At 43.7% G+C, this 23599-nt stretch overlaps 1 protein-coding gene across 1 annotated transcript in view; it reads left to right on the forward strand.

Moving 5' to 3' along the window:
- LOC138184980 (uncharacterized) overlaps positions 1-23599 on the forward strand; it is a 39657-nt gene that overhangs the window by 10528 nt on the left and 5530 nt on the right. Inside the window, exons 2-5 of the mRNA XM_069123525.1 lie at positions 5655-5724; positions 7381-7829; positions 10182-10322; positions 17139-17324. Coding sequence (XP_068979626.1) covers positions 7399-7829; positions 10182-10322; positions 17139-17324 — 758 coding nt within the window. The 5' untranslated portion in view covers positions 5655-5724; positions 7381-7398. The remainder of the gene's footprint in view (positions 1-5654; positions 5725-7380; positions 7830-10181; positions 10323-17138; positions 17325-23599) is intronic.

The raw sequence follows: 23599 nt of genomic DNA on the forward strand, positions 1-23599 counted from the left end.
TAAACGACGAGAACTGCACTCTCTTTGGCAGAGCGCGGAATTAAATGAAAATCGCGTCGCGCCATGGAATCCGTTGTATCCCTTGATGAATCGCTCTCTGTGTAAGTACATGTACGTACATTAGCGATCATTTTCTCTCTTATTCGCTACAAGGGAGAATGAAGAGCGAACGGCTCTCCCTCGGTGGCGCGAGGCTCTCGCTTCTGTATGCATTTCGCGATAAAAGGGCGCTTGAAAGCTACTACGTTTATGAAATCTGCCGGGATTAAGTCGGCTAATTCTGCCAGCTGGAGAAAGTAGCAGAGCATATTGGCGATTTGAACAACAATTTCGAAGATTAAAAGTTATCGTGACTTGGATTTCTCTTCCTACGTAGAGTTTCGTTGGATCCGGAAAAGGGGTACGTTTGTAAAACGTCCATCGAGAGAGATATTGGGTTGGCAACTAAGTGTAAAATGTAGAGGCAGAAACGTACATGTTTATATAGATAGAAACAAAAGGAAAGATATGGCGAGTATCGTAGCGACGAACTTGTATATTGAAATAATTAATAAGCTGTTCGGTGGGTACAGCGATCGATATTTATGTACATACGGTAAAAGACATTATGATAAAAATTTGCACATTAACAGGCTAAAAACAGAATTTCCTCTATGACTCAACAATCACGTGGAAACTACTTTGAGGCAATACTAAGTAAGATAATTGATAGAATGACGAAGCAAATCGACTGCTATTGTCGATATCATTGTTACATTGTTTCTACGTTGCTACGTTGTCTTCGGCAAAAGAAATCAGTTTACTATCCAAATCGTAGTAGCTATATTCATCAGGTAGAGCAAAGAAAGCAGAAACGCACAGACAAACGCAGACACGACCGATCTCTGGAGCGCTCAAGGCGAGAAGAAAAGATCGCGCGAGTCAACCACGGAGAACGATATCAGATATCTAATTATCCGACGACTCGTTTCACCGACCTGTGTTGAGAACGGAGTGTCGTGTCGTGCGGACAGCGGCGCGTGTGTGCATACGAAGAATGTAGGTAGAGATAGGCATGCATCGACAACCAGCGGAGCATCCAGAACACAGACGTGTGTCGCATTCGCAAAGAAATATGTACACGGCATCTGTAATCCTGATGACTTAACTCGTAGCCGAAGATTCTTACGCATACGAGAAGAAGCGCGCGCTCGTATTACGGTTCGCTCGGTACTACAGTTACGTTAATACCCGTGACAGAGACGCGTCGAGCAGGAAAAAAAGGAACGAGAGAAGAGAGACACTCGGCTCGGCTTGGCTCGTTCGGTCAAGCGATGAACCGAGAAAGAGGATGAGAAAAACGAAGCAGAGGAGAGTAACGGACGGATATTTTAACCGATTATTACGTGCTTCCTTATCGGAGAGCAAACTTCCCGCGCTCTTCTCAGCCTGGTTCAGCTTATTGGCCAATCGTCTTCTTCTATTCCTGGTCCGTGATCACCGCGTACACCATTAAAAGCAACACGCGTGGACGGATGTTACCGGCCGAGTTCCGTTACCTTTTCCTCTTTTCTTCATCACGATTCGGATCGTCGCGTCGTGACGAGCCTAGGCTCGAGTCTGCTTCTTTTTCCCTTTGAGCATCCTCGTCGAGATATGCACACTTTGATACTCTCTCTTGAGACACGACTTGGCCCGAGAAAAGGTGTTTGGTCGTTCGAGGAGCACGATCTCGAAACGCATCGATGGGTAACGATAGCGACAGCGATTGAATCGTATTAAAAGTAATCGCGTCGGTAATAAGGATAAGTGGACTGGAACGACGATACCGATAAAATTAAAGGAAAGGAACAAGAGAGAAACGTCGAAGGACGAAAATTGGACAGGGAACGGCGGAGGAACGAAATTACTAACACTTTGAGGGCGGTATGCTCTGACGAGCGTATAACCTCAATTCTCGCGTATTTTTTGGAGTGATTGAAAAGATCGGAAATGTCGGAAAGTTCTTTCCGATTTACATCTCGATTCGATATACGTTTGTTGAATTATATAGGTGCCGTTCTGTTCCACAACCTTTCTCCGTCTTTCATGCAACTTCAACATTCCATCCTTCCAGAATCTCTCCTTAAAAATTCTCCTTAAACAAGTTAAGAATTCCTTAAAAATCGGAACGAACATACCGAGCAGCGTTTAATAAGTGTAATATTTTATTAGAAATCAATGAGCATATTAAAGATACTTCTGGTAACGTTTTTTAGCGCGATATGCTTGGAAACAATTTTACCGATGAAGAGGTACTAAATAAACTGTATTATTTTATTAAATTCCTTAAAAACCGGAACGAACTACCCGAGAGTTAGGTTGGGTTTTCGTATTATATATTACTGTTATATAATTGGGGTTTCGTATTATTCAAGCATGCAATGTAAAAACACATTCGTAACATTTTATCTATAGCATTCGTTGTTTCTTTTTCTGTTTTACTTAACGGTAGTTAACATTTTTATAGGATACCACGTGAAGTATGTAAGATGCGAATTCGCATCTTCTTCGTGCAAAGTGCTAATTTGGTGTAATTTGTTGTTTCGTCGAGAAACAAAAGAAAACGAGAAGAAACTATGAAATCTATCGTCGACTTAAAGAGCGGAAGATCTTCATAGGCGAGCTTTTGAATTTACACGATGGTGTAAGATATGAAAATATTATGTATATAATTAACTTATTTAATTAATTATTTTATCAATTAGTTAAATCGAACAAAGATATCAAAATGTAATTTGCAAGCAAATTTTAAATCTCATAGAAGAAGGCTCAAAAATGTACCCACGTATACTTCTCCACGTTTCGATACGTCGCTCTTCCCAAGAAAGGCTTCTGGATCCTCCGCTGAATTTACGAGTGAATCGCGTCGGACGTACAAAGTTCCCACAAGTCGTGAGAATCATTTATTTCGCGTCCGTGTTGTCGACAAGCCCGCGTTTAACGTACATAGACTATATCCCCGATGTACGTACAATATATTCTACCTAAATGTGCCGAAACACGAAACTTGGCGACGACAATGATACACACGTGCAAATTAAACGCTAAACATAAATCGAGATCGACGCAGAGGCCGATACTTTTTCAAATGATTTACGTATAGAACAAATTATTCAGCTTGATCTTCACAGCAACGTGCAATCAAGAATTACTGTGACAAGATTTTCCTATCGCAAACTTTGCTATCCAGTATACGTATAAGCGTGAAAGCTATATTTAATAGCATCGGCTTTTTATTTTCCCACTCGCTGCCTCTCGACCGTCTTCAACGTTGAGGAGGTGCTGGAACTGTTAGCAACAGGAAGTCACGGTACCGGAAATCTCGTACGATATAACGTTAGAAGTTCGTGGCCGGAAATAAACATTTTTCAATCGCTTTTATCATCGAAGCATAATCGTTTGGCGTAAAGGGAGTAAGAGGGAGGCGTCAAAGAGTAGCAAACGATGCGTGAGCTTCTACGCTCGACGATTACGATGCGTGTATTTTAGCATAGTTAAAATAAACATCGAACCTGTCGTTACGCCTGTGCGTTTCATGTACAGACTTTTCTATGAAACTGTTATCGTGTTTTCACTAGGATACGTGTATATATATATACATTCGAATTTGTCTGGATATTTACGATACACGCTTTATCGATCGTTCCGCGTTGACAGGGATGACCGATTTCAGGACTGCGCAAATTTCCCGCATCACCGACCATTCTAATTACAATTCAACATTGCGAGTAAAACCTCAGAATTGATTAGTATCCACGGTTGGCCAAAGTATTTTATATTCATACATTGCGACCAGCTTGTAAATAACGCGGTCATATGAGATGAAACGTAGGCGCGCTAACGTTAACGGTGACAAGTATGGAGCCCCCTGTTTACGACAATTCCATTGGAGTCTCGCAATTATGTAAGCATCGCGTGTTCGTCTTACCGAACGTAAAACAGAAACGTTATGTTAATGCTATTCATAATCGATAGCTGTCGCTGGTTGACAAAATTTCATGCGCGAAAGATGTTAGAAAACTTTGGTCGAACCGAAAGTGTTGGGGAAGGCACGCAACTCGATTATTACGACACAAGTCGGTATCGTATTACAACGAAGAAATGACACGCGAGTTGCTTTTTGCAAAAAAGACGATAAAGCAGACAGCGATAGTGTAACGTTCGCGGCCAACAAAAGCAGACTCTCTTTTACCTTGACAACGGTGGATGACTAGTTTGCAACAATTAAATCGTTCAGCCTTAGTGATGAAAGCGGATGCTCGCTGCGACGAAAGGAATCGCGTACGGTCGTCGTAACTGGAAAGGAGAGCGTGATTGCAGTCATTGCTGCGTTGTAAAACGACGTTGTCCGTGAATAGCGGGTCATGCAAATTTATCAATTTAGTGGCTCGATGCACCGAACTACAGTGAGTTGTCATGCACCGTGATCACGACGCACGACGCGCAACCCAATCGTACGATAAAAACGCAATCACGTATCCGTAACTTCGTTTGCGCTTTGCTCGCTTTAAACTAGTTTAAACGGTTGATAAGTTCGTCGACGTCCAGTTTCCTTTCTAATGCCGTTTGGATCAGTTTACACACCACGAACGAAACCCGCATCTTCCAGATATGCGGTGTGTTTGTACGCAAATTTTATTTCTTGATTTGTTTCCTGTAAATCCATATTTCACGAATCGCCGACTCAGAAACTTCTCGCATCCACGCGTGGCACAATTCGTTTATATTTCCACCTCCATTCCTGCAAGTATCAGTTACCGGAGACCGATAATCCCACGAAAATAAACTCGCAGTCGCAGAGATCGTTCGTTCTGCGAAATACCACGTACGATAGAATTCGATCCGCTCTTATCGTTCTTCGCGTTCATACATTGTATACAAAAAGATGTCGCGCGAGGCAGTGGCGCATATCTTTGATAAAACGATGTTTCTGGCCGGCGTGGGAAATGGCGGTGAAAAGGAAAAAGCGAAAGACGCGCACGACTTGGAAAACCCGCATCGTCGAATACATGGTAGGTTTCTCCGGAGGGTTTGTCTGTCGAGTAGACAAGTCCGTGGCAGTTGGCAGTGGAAATCTCGAGCGAGAGGGCTCAGGCAGACGGTCGAAGGTGGTACTTTTTTTCAAGACATTCGTCTGTCGGCGCACCCGCGCTGTTCTAGCAGTCATTGCCCTCGGTCTATCCCGAGGTTCTCACGCGTTTGCATACAGTCCGCGTTGTACGCGTTTGTGTCACCTGTCTGCGAAAACAGGTGCCTATTCAGCCAGCGAGATCGCTTGCTCCCGCTTCGTCCCGTGCCACGCCTGCTGACAATGTTGACGCATTGCCCATTGAAAAAGAGCGATCCTCGACGGCCAGGGTTGAAACTAACCCAGCCTACCGAGAGATTTCCAGGTTCCGCGACTAATGGCATTTTTAGAATTGCCAAGCAAATGCAGAGCGCCGCTTCTTGCTGATATTTCCTCGGTGATATTTCTTTCTTCTTGTAGCTTTAAATTCCAGCGGAGTATGCTGCTGATACACTGGAATGCATGCCATTCGCGTTAAAATACCGCGAGCTTCGACACTCGAAATAGGCTTCTCGTTCAAATTCTAGGCGATGCTCTGACACGAAATATCGCGTTTGTGTTGCAGGTAGCCCAAATGCCAGTCCAGCACGCCAGCCTTTTAAAAGTCACCGACTCGAAGGCTCCTTGGTCACAGCGTAAGTATCCTAAGAATGAAATGCTACCTGATGTCTTTTTATTACTTTCCAATGCACTTCCTCTCTGCCACGAATTCCCTGACAGAACCGTTCGAAAATACGTACGCTGTTTCGCGGCTAATCGCCGCCGAATTTACCGCGCTCCTATATACGGCTTTTACTCGGTCAATTGAATCCGCTCCGACAATGCCGCCGATATTGATTTTATTTTAGCTGTCTGCTTGTTTTTTCTTTTTTTTTTCTTTTTTTCGTCGTTATTGCGACTACGACGTTCGGTGCAATCGACGAAAGACAAAGAAAAAGCAACGATCGAGTATACGGCGTACGTGTCGACTGAAATGCATCGGCAAGCCCCGGAGCGCATCGCAAAGCGGCAGGCAAAGATGAAACGAAACGCGATTTGCAAGCTGCGCCTGGCTCGCGCTGGCGGAACAGCCAGTCGATATAGGAAAAAAGCGGCGGCGCCCGGTCCGATATAGACGAGGGAGAGCCTGCTATTGCAGGATGACGTAATCGAAGGAAAGGGGGCGGGAATGGAGTTTGAACGAAGCGCGAGCAAAGAGGTTTGTCCGACATCCTCGTTCCTTCCATAACCTTTCGGTCGTCGTAGGTTTCTAACGTTCTGTCGACCAGTTCGCGTTATCCGTTTTCTTCGACGAGCGCGCCTTTTTCTTTCTTCCGTCTTTCGCCCATAGAACTTCTTGTTTCGTATATTTCTCTCGTCTAGAAACGGAAGAGCGTTACGAAAACGATCGAACGTAAGTGTATAATAATATATATTGGGTTGGCAACTAAGTGATTGCGGATTTTATCAATACCACCTAATGACAAAATCCGCAATCACTTAGTTGCCAACCCATCGGTCATAGACTCGCGTGCGCTACCATAGTTTACTTTTTGCTAGTAATAGTTGTTCGTTCCAATCGATCCATACACGAACTCGCCGGAGATGATCGTCAAGATACACGATACGGAAATCTAAAGTGACAAGAGACAATCGGTGAGTCACGATATCCTTGCTCACCGCATCCTTTGAGAGTGAACGGGATCTAATGTGGTGAAGCGTGATCTAACGTCTTGGATTGCCGTCACGGTTCCCGAGATCCTCTCGTTTCTTTCTCCGTTCCAGCCGTACCTTTCTCTCCACTTTAAAATCCGCACGTTAAAGAACCGCTTGAACTTGTTCCAAACCTCTTCTTACTGGAAACCTGAAAAACGTCTTAATCCGCCAATAGATTTCGAAGAACCGTTCGTTTCACCTTTTTCCACGATGCTGGTTCGAAAATTTTCATTTACGATTCGACAACAATGACAGAAGCGTTTCTATCGGATCGCATCGTTTCTACAGTTATAATACCACCAATGTCGATCCGTTAGAGAAAAGAAAGCGTTTCATAGAGATCGTTGAAGCGTTAACGGATACTAACTCACGGCTGATGGTGTAATTAGTTCCAATTGGTAATTCAAGCGCAACCTCTTTCCTTCGTGGCTCGATTAGCACCGGACACGAGCATGAGGATACGCCAATGATTTCCAGCGCAGGGAAATCGACTTGTACGCTTGTGTTGCCAGGTTGCCCCAGCCATCTGTCCTACCAATTACCATCGTTTCCCTTTTCCGCAAAGTAGAATCGCTTGGTTTTTTTTTCTCGCACAGGTGAACGGAGAAAGGACAATGTTGTCGTACATGCTGCCGACCGAAGACAAACCACCACCGGGAGACTCGAATCAGGCCAATTACCGTGCTAGTAAGTTGCAGAAGAGTCTGAGAGAACGGCCCCCTATCGCTTCGAAGCCGACAGGCAAAGTAATCACCGTTTCTCCGAAAAAGTACGTTGACACGGGAAAAACAATGATCGTTTCGACGAAGATCGAGGAGCACGCTGGTGACCAGCAGCAGCACCACCGGCAGGACGAGCAGCAGCAACACGGAGTGTCGGCCGAAAGCCCGAAACACAATGGCACTGTGGTGAAAAAATCGACTTTGCACACGTCCAAGGTCACCAAGGATGACAGCCTGTACAGCATAAACAGCGAGGCCAGTACGGTCGGAAGCGATCGGAAGAACAAAATTTTCAACGGAGCCAAGCACACTAGTCTAAAGAGGTAGGGGCAAACGCGACGAATATCCAGGCTAGAGATAGAGATAAAGTTGATGCAAAGAGAGAAAGAGAGAGAGAGAGAGAGAGAGTTCAAAGGTCGTATCGAGATCACCTTTCTAAATTGGTTTATTCGGTCTTTAACCTCTTTCCTTTGCTGTATCAAAACTAGTACGAGCGATCGACTCTCCCGAATTCTTTGCTATTTCTGGTAATTCACGGTCATTGTCTATCTTTTTACCCTTGAACACGCGCTATTATTATATCGAAATTATCGTTCGAGGTAGTGATAGAAAGCATCTATCGTGCGTCATTGATATTTTTGTTCGATCGCGATATACGTAGTTTTCTCGCATTATTCTCTTTGCTACAAGAAAAAACTCGAAGTACATACGTATCGGTCAGAATTGCAGGAAAAATTCAACAGACAGAAGATGCGGCGGTTGTAACGTTCACGCGAGCGCTGTTTCAATGGCGCTCGCTATCAAACAGGAAAGGAGATCGCAGCGAGTCGTTTCACTGTCAAGGTGGAACGTTTGGAAGTGTTGACCGAGTTAAAATTGTATCTATCGCTTTGAAAAACACAAAGATACCTACGATCGCAGCTTTATATTTCTTTCGTGATTAAATTCGCGATAGGATTTCCTTGCGAGTGTATACGTATGCATATATACGGTATTAAGAAATTTACGTTATCAATTGAACGCCACTTAGTGGAATAAACGTGACTCAAGCTTTGCGGAATAAGTCGCTGGAACTCCTGTGACATTTATACGTTAAGGTAGCTCACGGTCGTTCCACGTCTCATGGACCGCGTTTGAACAAACCTTAGTATAATACAGGCCTTATATCAAACATTGCAGATACAATAGCATTAAAAAATGTTCTGCCTATGTATTTCCTCTTCCGCTTTTATTTATTTAGTCCGCGATATAACGTCTTAAATTCAATGATTTTCAGCACATAAAAACGTATTATCGAAATGTTTAATTCTGAAATTTCTTAATTTAGTAACGATGGATGGACGGATAAGTCACATATGGTAAATTCAACCATCACGCGATAACGCAGCGTTAAAAGGGGAAACCTCCCACTCAATAGTATTTTTAATTAGGTGTTTGCTGAAACTATCCAGTACTTTTAACACATACCAACCTCTTTCCGTTAGTACAGCCATAAAATCATTTTTAACCGAAGGTTGTTTACAGAATAAGTTTCTATTCAATTAGACTTACAGCTTTTACATTGTTTGCATTAATGTCGTGAAAAAAGAATACGAAAAGAATGATCGGAAAGAGCTATTAGAAAACGATATAAAAGTGGCTACACAAAATTGAAATACAAATAGTGTAACGTATCGTATATTTCCTTTTTTCTGCGAATTCTAGGAAGAATTAATTATATTGTGCATTAATTATAATGCGCTACAGTATAAAAAAATTGAGGTGAACGCATTTAGTTTTCTGAGTAAGAAAGTAAGAAAGCAACGCGTGGGCGAGCAATTACGAGTCAGTTACATCATCGAGAAAAATTCGGGTTAGTGACACAGACAAGGTAGTAAGTAGAAAGGAACTACGTACGTTAGAGAACAGAACAACGATAGTATTTAGAACGTTACTGTACGACTATGCAACCATGTGACTTTAAGCATCTTTCTATACGATGTATCTCTGTATTACCCTCTCGAGTATAGTTTCGTTGAGCAAAACTGTCGTCATGTGGCAGCACCGTACTGACAACCGCTCCAGTCTAGATCACAACCATGTTTCAAAAGAAGATAAAATCGGAGTATATACATAATAGGAAAATTAAATAGACAGGATAAGGTACTGGTTATTTTAATAATTTCTAGTTAGATTAGTTTAGAATATTAAATTTCGTCGTCAAAAATTTTATACTTGTATTTCGACGATAATCGATAGAACTGTGATATACGTATATGTGTGCACAAATTATAGCAATTATCCTCTGATGATATTTTTAAAATTCGGTGCCACCGTGTTTTGCACATTGTATAAGATAGACACTCGCAGTTTTAATCCTGACTGCTCTCGATCCCTGTAATTCGATCCCATGATCGTGGGATTTCGATTTTGATATCGGACCGCCTGCTCCTGCGGTTGCCGAGTGTCCGATTCACTTGCTTCGAGTACTGTCACGCGATAGGAAATTGAGGTTTACGGCAACTATTTTTTTCGGCTTTCCGCACGGCTAATAATGTTTTTTATGTCAATAGTTCTTCCTCTGCTGTTTTATCTCGTTTATATTCATTATCTTGTTGCTAATACACGCAGTCACATGTATAAGAATAACATAATTCTAAATATTAGAGACTAAAAAAGTATCTTGGGTTTTCTAGAGTTTCCTTTGGTTCGAGTAAAGGATCAATGGTAGAAACTTTGGTATACGAGACTCCTGTTCAAGAAGAGCCGGAGATCAATCGGTTTATGGACCACAACGGCCGCATACCCTCTATGATCGCATCTGTACCTGATACCGAGTAAGTAATTGAAATATTCTTTCTCCTTCCGTGCTGCTGCACTTGTACTTACTTAGGGATATATATATATATATATATACACATACATACATACATACATATCGTGTGCCGTTATGTGTCACGTCATCCGATACGTTAAACATTAAATATCGATATGAAGAGTTCTTAGGAACATTATCTTTTTACATAAGATCTTCCGATAAGCGTATAATAATTTTTAGCGATTAGAATTCTTTTATCGTCACAATACATACTAAGTATGTATTAATGTAAAGTCGACAATACAGATTTATGTAATCCATATCTTTTTCGTTCCACATAGTCATTACAAGCAGTTAACAGTTCGTATTTCTTTCTTTGAGACTGCATTTCATCAGTGAGGTTGGAGTCAAGCGTTACTAGCCGTAGTTTGGTAACGTAGACACCTCCGCCCACGCGCGATCTCCCTAATAGACTTCTACTTATTGCCTGGTGTGATCATTATCGTGTTTGATCCGGTTAAACGACAAAGCACACGCACGGAATACTTAATGTCGGTTTTCGACAACATTATGGTCGGGATTAAATTTCATTTTAAGCTGAATAAACAGGTTTCCGCAGAATCTTGCACGTCTAATTTTCTATGCCATCTGAAGTTACCTCTCACAATAATGCATACACAGATGTCGATTGACAAATTGCGAATTACGGTAAAAAGTTCTCTTAACATATTTGTATGGTGAGTAATTCCTTAAATAACCTGTAGTAGGTTAACATAAAAGGTAATGATATTGACATCATTCTCGAGGTTTTAAAATATTCTCCAACTGCCTTGGGGTAAGGCATGATGTCATCCTTAGAATTTGCACATGAACAAATACGAATTTATGCGCGTCTATATGAGTTATATCTTGTTATGCCACATAAATCTATCCAAATAACTATACAATTGAAATAGTATTGGATCTAATGTTATGTTGCATAATATGTATATGCATATCTGAGGAATGCCAACGAAGCATACGCATCTAACGAAGCAAAGGAATTAATGATACCTACGATACCTTAATGTCGATGCACGCGACGACAAACGTTCAAAAAGATCAAGTTATTTTTATCATGTGAGAAACAGAACTAAATTGTAAAAAAAACTGGTCCGAACGTAATCGAACGATCGGGAGCGCGCGTCGAATAATGGGATGTTTCGCGAAAGCGCCGAGAGAGCATAGCACCGTCGCAGTTGTTCGACGCGATGTCGGGTTGTGCCTTGTGCCGTGGGTCGTTCTCAGTGTAAAGCCAGACAAGGTGGAGCAAGGGAAGCCTATAAACGCAGGCGTGGTGCGGAAGATTTACGATCGATTTCGCGACGCGTAGCTTCGTTTCCCGGAGGCCGAAGTTTAGTTCGTGTCGTACCTGGGCATCGGTCGACAGCCCTGTGTACCTTTTTCGCGAGTGTCTAGCATTGCCGAGTGATACCGGTTGAGCTTGATCGAAGTTCAGGGGACAGAACTTGCATGCCAGGAGTATTTACAGGAGCATCTCGTCATTGTTCCCGAGCCACGGCCACGGGAAGCTGACGGATTCTCATCTGTCAGGTATGATTCTTTTTTTTAGGCTATTCGTTGGTAAACAGAACGATCGTTCGTTTGCTTGGTAGAGCATGACGAATTGAAGCAGTGACTTCGATAAAATTAATCGCTGTTCAAATTACCATTCGTTCGAACACAGTCGTATCGAAAGAAGGTATCTCGATAGTTTTCTTGCAATCGTTCATTTGTTTCTATTTTAAGCACAGTGATAGAGATTAGTTGTGCGTACACTTCTAGTTCTACTCGTTGACGATGATTACGCGTATTACCGTGCAATCGATTCTCTCTGAAAAGTCTATAAACCGAACCAACCAATGTAGTAAAAGGGGAAGGTGGAGATGGGAGAAACATGGTAGTTACTGAGGGTGAAAATGCAAAAGAGACCGAGTACTCTCTGGCTAGTTACCATGGCGACGAGCCATCTTGACACACTACGGACCCTTTCTTTCGAATCTTTGGATCTTCCTTTTGTTAAACCGGTACCGCCACTCGGGGAGGTAACGTTTTCGCGTTAACCTAGTAGTTTGCACTTAATGTTCATCTTATACATACTACACTACCTCCTTTTTCCGACCACTACTATATTCTAAAGCTAAAGCTAGAGGCGAAGCGTAGTTCGTATACGGCTCAAGTGCATTGCAAATATAATCTCCAACAATAATGTACATTTTTATTTTACGATCGTTGATAGATTAATTATCGAACGTCTAAAGATCAGCTTTCTGAAATACGCTGCCAGAATCACCTACGAAATTTCTTGTTCGTTTAAGTTTCTGTTTAAGAAATAGAACATCATAAAGTAAAACATGCTCAAGTCGTTATCGCCAATTGAAATACAAATTGAAATACATACAGTCGAATCTTTAGCCCACTCTGATAATAACGTTATCTCTCTTTGCTTGGCTATCATTTATTTTTTCTAACGTTTATTTTTTTCTATATCTTCACATACGATACGTATACACGTGCTTTGTTCACTCGTTCCAACGATTAACTTGCAGTTTTTTATTTTCCGGATTTCACTAACGAGCGAACTCGATAAAGAAAGCGTGGCAACCGACGTAAAAGTTAGATTTCGTAATTTATTGCGGTAGTATGAAAATTATTCGTTTCTATAGCAAAAAATGGAACGTTTGTTTGCTGGTTTTTATATCGTATGTACAATTTAAATTTAAGCGTTATATCGAAGCTCAACTCTAGTCGGTCATGCGTGATCAGCCTGTGTAATGTATATCACCGAGCTCACGACGAAGAATCGCGTTTCAAGCGTGTCTCCTTTTACGGATTAAACGGTTAAAACGGTTAAACGTTTAAGACGTGATATCCGTCTTTCGTTCGTTCATCCGTGCCGCTTGGAAAATTTGAGCGGGAAGCACGCGTAAATCGAGATGAATAAAGCCGGTTTCCAACGAAAAATTCCTCTGAGTTATGAATATAAATTGACGCGGCGTATGTGGGAGTTTGTGCCGCGTCATACAAAGTCTTTCGACGATCCTGTACAACTTTTCACACACTCGTCCATCGCGCACAACCGATCGCATGTGCTATATGTCGTTACATAGATTCTGGCGAGCGTAAGGAGTTAAAAATATGCCGCTGAGTAGAAACAAAATGGGCGTACCCCAAAATGGAAAACACGGGGTAATTTTAATCGAAGCAGTAGCCGATAATTCACGTCCTGTGACGAATCTAAAATATTTACTCATCTAATCATTGTTAAATCTTGGCGTGTCGACCGTTTACCGTAAAATTTGTCACGGTTTCTTGGTAAAATAACGCATCTATCTCTGATTTCATTTTCTGGAAATATCAATTTTCTTCGATATCACTGGACGCTCTCGTTTGGGTACGGGTATAGAGAAGTCGACCTCGTAGAGTTATAGACGCAGTGGCGCCCACGTATCATTCATCGACCATCCGCCCCTTATTCGTACAATAGTCGATGCCATTACTCTCCAGTGTGTTTTTCGACCAAGAAGACGCCCGTCTACGAAACTGGGTTAAAATTTAATAAGTACCTACTTGATTATAATTTACACGCATATAATTTACACGTATTTGGGTATAGTTTCGGTTTGAAGTAGCACATAGATCATACGAATTAGATGACATTAACACTGTTGATATCACTTAGGAAAATCGAACGTCAACCTTCCAATTAACGCGTGTTAAATAGTGGCGTGACGATCGACCGGTTGGATATATCGACTGAAATAAAAGGCACGGTCGGAGGGTATTTGCTCGCGGGTACAGTCTGGTGACAGTTACGAAAAACATTTCGACATACCGAGATCATCATCGGCGCGGGATGATATCACAAACTCAAGGTCTAAAGTTTAAATCGTATAGCGTAGGTGTTTAAATGCACCATGACGTCAGACCGCATGCTACCGTAGGAAACGTAGCGAACGTGACAAACGTGGGTGTCGGGGAATGGGAGGCTAAAGTATAGCAGGCCGAGACGCTCTCGTTGAAATAATCGTAAACACGCGTACTCTCCGTATTTCTATTTTTTCCTGATCGTATTTGCCGCATGTACGCGCGTGCTGTTCGATAGCCTGCATCTACGTATATATACGCAGGTCGATTTCTCTCGTTCAATGCGCGTAACATTCGTGCATTATCGTCCTAAGATCGATTTCTTCGTAACCGGCTGCATCGGGATGAAAAGTCGCGTGACCGTGGAATGGTAAAACCGGTTCCAAGCCAGACCTCGGCTTTGCTTCTCCATCCTTTCGATTTCTTTCGTTTCCCTTGCGTAAAACTGCCTCTTGTTCTTTTCCTTTTCTTTTCCGCTTTCGTTCTTTTTTACCCTCTTCTTCTACCTTTCCCTTCCTTTCCCTTTTTTTCTTTTTTTCTTTTTTCCCGTTGCTCCCCCACTTGGACGCGAAAGTCGACATGGAAGAACGTGCCGATTGCGTAAGAGGATGACTCGCTACGCTCGGTAACAGTTCGGTTTTTTTCAAGCCATCGCGTCTTGTTGTCATAACAGTAGAGGGTGTATAGTTGGTCGGTAACCGCAATAACATCGAATCATTTTGATATACGTCGCGTTATCGTGGTTTCGATAATAAAATCGTGCTTTTGTAATGCATAGTATTCGAGCACGTTCCATTTACCATAGCTTCATTTTGAAACGATTTGAAAACGAGCGGATTCGTTGATTGTTGTTTATACCAACGGAACGTATACTGGCGCAAATTGTCGCGCGATTAACCGCGCATCGATACACAATGTGTTGACGCGATAGTTGACGAACACCGCGTACTTCCGGCAAACGTGGTAATCCGTAATAAATGTTCACAAAAAAATCATAGCTAGCGCAATAACCATTCGATGCATTTCAAAACATTTGTAGTGAAACTTCGCTCGATAAAATGTTTACCGCCAGATCGTTAAGTGATTAATAATTTATCTAATTCCAATCGTTTTCATTTATCGCGAGCACAAACGCTCGGTCGATATTTAATTCCGTTCGCCATCTATAAATGGAAACTAGAGTTTCCATAGTAAAGGGACCAGTCGCTGCATTTCTATATAAAGCGTGATAGTTAATTGATAATGAAATAAGAAGAGGAAGCGAAAGCGGTTAGTTGCGGTTGCGAGACATAATCGGAAGCGATCCGTGCGTAGAATTTTCCAGCGTGCGAAGTTTCGCCGTTGAAAAATATCGATTAAACACTTTCTCCGCAATCCGTGGGGCGCCCCTTGAAAAGTGAGAGGGTCACCGTTTACGCCACAGGGTGGTGGCAAACAGCCATTGAACGAATGGGGCGACGATCCGTCCCGAGGCAAATTCCTCGTTTTACCGTCTTCCAACCAAGGTCGCTCCACGTTATTTTACACGCGTTCTTTTTTTTCCCTGACAAATGAAATAACCTGTGGGTAATTTTATTTATGGCAAGATAAGAACGGAATTACTTTCAAAAGACGCGTTGCATCGTTTTTAAAAGCGGCTTCGGTGAATTCGATCGTTCGGCTAAGCTTTTATCGATTCTATCTGATCGTGATTCGCCACGCTAACGAGAAACAACAATTTTCGATCAGAGTTAACGACATTTTGATGTTTCCGGTTTTAGTATATCTACATACTGGATTGTCAAGCGATCTCACAAATTGGCAAGTGTCAGCGTATCCTTTGGCACGATGCCATTCGTGCAACATGTGAGCCCACGAAATATTTAACGACCGAAAAACTATCACCAAGGAAGAAAGCATTTCATGATAAATCACCGTTAACTAATTCGGTTCTCGTGTCGTAGGTGATACATAATGAATCGCTCGATGAATACCGGTTATTATGCAGTCGGTTCGTTGAAACGTTCTCTTCATTCAGCGTAATCTTACTTTCTGTCTTCTTCCTTTCCGAAAGAATGAACCTTGCGCCGCTATCGAATCGAAACGGCGAATGTTGGATGCCCTGCGAAGGATCGCCATTTTAACCGTTTGAGTCGCAGGGTTCTTTGAAAAAACAGAGTCGAAAAATCGCTCGTCATATTTGTTTTTGGGTTGGCAACTAAGTGATTGCGGACTTTGTCATTAGGTCGTATTGACAAAATCCGCAATCACCTAGTTGCCAACCCAATATTTTTACGAAATACATCTATATTATTATAAAGGGTGGTTGCGGAAAGGGGGTGATTCTATGCGAAAAAAGAAGTCGAAAATATAGAATAAAAATTTCTTTTTTTTTTAATTGTTTTTTTTTTTAATTTTTCCATCGAGACAACGATCTACAGTGAGATCCGTTATAACGTACCGCACGCGTACCGAGCGAAAATTCAAAGTCGATTTTCTCGAAAACAAAGCCTCAAACGAAAAATTTTTATTCTATATTTTCGACCTCATTTTTCGCGTAGAATCACCCCCTTTCCACTTGTACCACCTCACCTATCCACCTCAGATATTATATATGTCAATTGCAATGTATATGTGTATATATACATGTATATGTATATGTGTACTATTAATGTTCAATAAAAATTATTGAGGAGATAACAATGATATACAAAATACCGTCAGTCGTCTGTAACGTTCAAATGTACTGGCACTTTTCGACATAAAAATCGTATGTTGCTTTCGCGTTACTTGCGTCGTTGTACGACTACGTTTTGCTTTTTTAAGTTTCGCGTTCTGCTGGATGCACCGCGACCTGTGTGAGTAGCTCGCTTTAGAATGTAAGATGATCGAACCTGAATATCCGCTTGGACACGATTTTAACGATCTTTCGTTCTGTTTGTTTTTACAGCGAAGGTAGGGAAATGGTACGCGTGTCGTTGTTAGGTCCACAACCTTCACCGACAACGCCCGGCGTATTTCAGGTGCAGCCTATCGCGATATCGAGGACTCAACCGATCGACATGGACACCGTTCCGGCCGAACTGCTGACTACGCACACCGAACACACAGCTCCCGCCTATCACACGCAAATCAGGTAAGCCTCTCGTCCTTCTTTCTCTTCCCTTTGCTTTCGTTCCGTTTCGCTTGGTTTCCTTCGGTTTCGTACCTAGCACCTTCTCGATTACCTCTTCAAGTTATCGATCGCCTCGCTGTATTACATTCGTTCACTCACCTTGATCATCATCCGAGCATGCGATCGTTTTCTCTGATTTAGAGGGACGCGTGTAAGAACGTTATTGCGAAAGCGAATGAAAAACATGGCGTAGTCTGCATGTATTGGATAGGCAACTAAGTGATTGTGGATTTTGTCATTAGGTGGTATTGACAAATACCAAATATATAAATATATCTGAAAGTTTGGTAGCAGCGAGACGTAAACAAAGAGGACGTGCCGTAGATCATAGTACGTTCGTTTGCTTTGTTGCCTGCGCATTGGGAACTCGCGTATCTCTTTGTAATACGATGCCCCTGCTGTTAAAGCATCTGGAAGAATTATCGAAAAATCTGGATGCACACGATCAAATGAGAACCACTACCTTTCTTATAATTATAATTAGCTCCCTGCTAGCAACACACCAGTGACCCCCCGGTGTTGCTCTTAATGGACCGGAAGTGACGTGCCGTCCCCTCGGTCTCTCCGCTTTTCTCCGTCTTTCTGCCGTTATCTTTTTCTATCGAACGGTATCGCGCTACCAATTTACGTTTCTTTGCGACTGTTACGCAGACGCAGAACGAAGCTCTCTTGTTATAAACAGACTCGTTGATCGAGTAACCGTTACGCATTCGCTTATTCACGCGTGCCTTTATTGCGACGCGATCGTTTTATGAATCATTTGCTGTCCGATCATTCGCTCTCCTATCTCTTTCCTTTCTCTCTCGCGCGCCACTTCGTTTCATTTTAAATCGTAATCCGTCTTCAACGTATCGTTTTACGTTTCGGTGTACATTTTCACGCCGGAGACTGCTCGTCGCGTATCTGTTTGCACGATAAAAATGATTGCTCGCGTGATACACAGCTGATCGCCGCGCCGAGAAGAAAAACGTAAATAGGGGTAAAAAAAAAAAAAAAAAAGAGGGTAGGATCTGAAGATCGATAATTCAGGGTGCAACGTACCCGCGCGATACGAAGCTGTTTCTTACGTGTACCCTTTTTGCACGACACAACATCCCGTTTTTAAATAACACGATTCTCTTACGCAAGCGACGAACACGCGTAATAAGCGTATCGAAAGTTACCAAGTCATTACGAAGTTACGATCGCTGCCTTGACTTCGATCTACGTATTTGATGATCGCAATTGCTCGTTCGTTCCGCTGATACGTGTTCGATCGCGGTTAAACGAACTGGGCAACAAGTGTTTGAAAAACGAGTTTGCTAGAATACTTTAGAAACGACCGTTGCTGCTACGATTTATTCGCTCGTAATTCGAGCAGGACTCTGTAAATTTAGTTGTAGATGGCTGAAAAATTTTGTCCGACGATTGGAAAGGTTGGAGAAGGTGATTAGAGTTGCGCGAAATGACACAATCGTTTCTTAGTTTTCGTCACGAGATTCCTTTTTGTTGCACGAGTGTTGCGTAACTAAGTGTTCTACGTATTACCTGCAAAACATGCGTTGCGTACCGAGAGTCGAAGCGCGCGGCCAACGAGGAAACATTTTGGAACCACGCTCCATCCGCCGTTTCCTTTTCTATTGTTCACTTTGTCCCACCAGCCATCTACTACGCCGCGACCAATTACGTAACTCTCGAGTCCTGCTCCTCTCCTACCGGTTTAACGAAATCTCGTTTTCCTTCCTTCTCCCAGTAATCGAGTAAACGTGTTTTCCTCACAGAGCGCGATTAAATCGCCGTGAAATCGCAATAACAGGAAGCTGAATTTCACGAGACGCACACACGGAAGTAGCTCCGCCCTTATCAAATCGCCGGTTCGAGCTTAACGAAATTCTTTTGCCGAATGGAACGACAGTTTAACACTTTACCGACTGACAGCCGATTAATCGGCTTTTTGTCGTCAATACGTGCCGACCGATAGCCTATTAATCGGCTTCTTGTCGTCAACGCTTGCCGACCGATAGCCTATTAATCGGTACTTTGTCGCCGACAATCTTTCTCATTATTTGAGCAGTGATTTGTTATTTAGTACCAAGGTACCTTGCTCAGTTACGTTGTTTTGTAAGCTCGCACAGTTTTATACCAATTTGAAAAACTTACTGTTCGCGATGAACGAAAAGAATGGTATTGAAAAGTCTAAACCGAAACAGAGCCGGAGCCAGGGAGAATCCGCGCTTGAGCTGCCGGTCGGACGTGCGTATGCTGTTGAACCGATAGCGGTCGGTAAAGTGTTAATTTGAAAGTCAAAATTTCCACCTTTGCACAAGTGCAGGCAAATCGATCGCGTGCAATGTCTGAAACGATCGTTATCTATGTTGGCAACTAAGTGATTGCGGATTTGTTAATACCACCCAATGACAAAATCTGCAATCACTTAGTTGCCAAGGCAATACTAGGTTTTTACGTCGATCGCACCTGTTGTCATCCAAGAAAACGTTGACCACGACGCGTTAGATCGTCTACCAAACCGTCTGCAACGCTAAGAGGACGGTCGGACGTAACGGAGGCTGCAAGTTGGAAAAGGCGAAAGGGCGTATGTGCGTCTGGCCACGACGATGCCAAGGCAGCGTATTAGAAGCGTGGCTGGCGCTTGATAGTAGTCGAATAGCCAATGTACAAATAGCATCTGCGATGCTACTATTAACAGTACCGCCACCACGAGGAATACTAGGTACTAGTATAGTGGCAGAAGAGAGGAAGAGAAGGAAGTGGGTAGAGGAGAGCCAGGGAGAGGAGGAACGATCGATATAGCGTGGGTGGATGTGCAGAGGTGCGGTAGGACAGCCGCCAGTTGTGCTGTCGGCTGCACCAACGAAGAGCCGTGCTCTCAATCGGTTGGTTCACAGTGCACCGCGTTTTCCTTTGTCCGTGGTCGGCAGTGTGCGGTGTACGGCGTGCGCCCGAATGCATCGGACCTCCTTCCATGGGGATCCCTGGTGATTGCTGTCAGGCTGATACACGCGAGCTTCTTCCTCCACTACTTCAACGTTCGTTGGATTTTCGCACGATGACGATGCGATAGCCGTTAAAATCGCCGCGCCGGAACGTGTCACCGTTCGATCTCGATTACGTCCCTTGCTCGTCGTTGCGGAAGCGACGAAATCGCTTTAGCTGCTGTTTGCACGTTCGAAAAGGTCTGTCGGTCAAAACTCAGCCGTCACGGGTTTCCTTTGAAAATAGCTGGAGCACGGAATTCCACGGCCATGGAAAATAACACGAACCTTGGAAACGCGCTTCTTAGCGGCTGTTTCAGAATTATCGCGCAATACGATCGACGATCGCCTTCGCAAGACTTCGTAAGCCTCGCGTGCGTTGTAATATATCGGCTCGCTTTCGTCATTCATCGATATAGCATTTTGAAAAGTTTGCTTTGAAAAGAGTCCTGTACCACTCGCAGTCGTCTTTTCATCCTCGAGGAGGAGGAGAGTCGACGAGAATGATGGAAATCGAGCTTTGCTATTCCCGTAGCGCGAAACTAGAATTCCGACAGACTCGTAGCAAAGGTCGGCCGCATAGTTTCGGTAGTCGTAAGCTCCAGAAGCTCTAGCGAATACGGAGCTGCGGCTCCTTGAAAATAGAAACGGGCCAGCGTACCGTTGCGCCGTCTTCGTGGCTACCAAAGATAGAAAATAAAGAGAAGAAAGAGTTCCCCGAGAACCATGACCTATATCGATCTATTTTGTTTGAACTTAGTATAAATAGTTAACGACGGTACACTGGCAAATTCGTTAGATTCTCTGGTTGCTCAAGGTTGCTCAAGGGAGAAGCCGAAAGGACTGTCACGGGAAGGTCCATTCGTCCAACCAGTTCGCTTACATCGCGTGCAGCTAAAATTGCAGCGTTCGTAAGCTTTGCAACGACGTTCGTAAGAGCAGAAAAGTCGCGTACTCGATGGAGTTGTAGACATAAGCTGGAACCGCGTAGTTGAGCATGTAGCGTTAGTACGCAGTTTTATGAAATAGATGGTGCAAATTGGATGGAATAACGAGCCGGTGGTCTGTGATCGAGTCAGTGGGTTGCGGCGGAGGAAATCAATTGGTGCGTGGCGTCGCGTCGCGACCAACACACTGGCCTACATGTCTGTATATTAGCGACTCGTTCATGCTCGCGTTTAACGTCCGCGTTTTCTCGCCTTTCCTCCGGCTGAATTTTCCTGGTCCGACAAGACTATACGACGCAGTCGCGGAAAAACCAACTGCAGCCTTACGCGATGGCGCAGTTGTACGCATCCCATGTACTCGAACACTCGTCGTCGCAATCACACGCGCTCATCCTGATCATCTTTTTTTCTTTTCTTTTTTTTTTTTAATTCTAAAGTAACCAAGTATTCCGGCGTCTCCACTCTCCAAGACTTTAACGGTCGTGGGCGTGTTTTTTTATTTTGGGAATTCCTCGGGAATGATCTCTCACACCAAGCTCCATCCTGCGACTCTGACTACGAGTCCCCTTTCGTTGCATCTATCGAAATCGACTCGACGATCTCGGAAGATGAAACGAGAGAATGGGTCGAGTCGGAGCTCGTTAGAGGGACGCCGGTAACGAGGAACGTGAGTGAAAGCGACTCGATTTCCTTAAAACAATGTCACGCGTTAAAAGGCGTAAAAAAGACTCGGCTCGATCGCAAGCAATGGCACAGCTTATCGTAATATGTTTCGCCTTGGCCAATTTCGCTAATGTATATTCCATTTGCATAAATAATCGTAAACGCATCCACGAATACAACAAAATAGACTGTTTTCTAATCTTGGCGCTCGTTAACCGTACTTTTCGTTATGGTATCTACTCGTGGCTGATCAAAAATCGCCAGCCTTGTAATTTATTTCTTTCGTTTTCTCACTCGTAATGCACCCCGACACCAATAAAGTGCAAGACCAAAGGAACGCGCGTCCGTTGCGAAATAATAGACGCGTGGACAAAGACGGTAGTGGGCCAGTGGTGGATAGCGAGCGGAAAACAGTGCGCGCAAGAACTCCGCCACTAGCCATGACCCATATACTCACCCTCGTCGCGTCACCCTTAGCCAACCCCATCGGTGAAATCATCAGCGACCAGACAAATACGAGGAGAGAGGATAGCGCGTGTATAGAAGCCACCACACGTAGTCGCTCGTCCCTGATGGTAGCACACACGTAGCGCGAGGTCGTGCCGCTCGTTAATCGAGATCTTGAAAATGTCATCGCTTGAAATATATAACGAATTCGGCCGAGCAAATTGCTTCTGGCGAGACATTCAGCCCCTTAAGGGCCGAGTAATCTCGTCGTTTGCCGAGGGTGAGCTGCATGTCTCACCTATTAGCCGCTGAAGTAAATCAATTCGACGCTCGTTGTGCACGTGGAAATTGCTGGATAATTCGAAAGAAGTAGGTGTGGAGTTTCGCGTGTCAGCATGTTTTCTTGTCATCGTGCGAGCAATATCTTCCCTCTCGTAGGCAAAACATCGTTGTATATTTAATTCGGTGCATCGAACTCGCGGCTATTTATAACGCCAAGGGGGCAAAGGTATCACCCGAGCGATTATTTCGCCCGATGGAAACCGATCAAGGGATAACGAGATGTTTCCACGAGCTTCGATCGAACGAAACTATGGAATCGCCAGAGCACCGATAACTTTGTTATCGCGGCCGTCTGTAAGAATCGCGCATCGCTGAGAATTCACTTCTCTGGAAGCCATACGTGTAGGATACACCGGTTATAAACAGAATCGGATCGATGCCGGCCGCGTCTACCTTCGTACGCCGGTTGCGCAAATAATTGCGAGTAAATAATACAAGAAAACCTATGGTCGTCGTGTGACCTACCAGGTAGTCGTCGTCCACGCGACGTGCTTCCCCACTGTGAGTACTGCTGCCTCGTTCCCAGGGGAATCCGCCAGATAATTTTTCCAACGAAAAGGAATCAACCGACAAAGGCAAAGCAGCCTCTTTTGCGGCACCCGCAACGGGATAAACCCGTTGACGGGGGCGGCGGGGGTGGACGGCGACAGACAGCACGGGAATCGGAGTAAATAGGTCGAGGACTTCGAGGAAATAGGTCAGCTTCGAGCGAGGCGGATCGATGAACAGCTTATGCGTTTCGTTACGATCGACGTGGAAACAAACTGCCGGCTTTCCATCGGCTTTATTTGCCATCCGAGTGCAAACTAACGCCGACTTCTCACGCACCGTCTTTTCGTCCGTGCAAATGCGAAAAAGCGTACGG

Source organism: Bombus flavifrons, chromosome 1 (assembly GCF_040668555.2).
Source record: "Bombus flavifrons isolate JBK064 chromosome 1, iyBomFlav1_principal, whole genome shotgun sequence".
Classification (NCBI taxonomy): Eukaryota; Metazoa; Arthropoda; class Insecta; order Hymenoptera; family Apidae; genus Bombus; species Bombus flavifrons.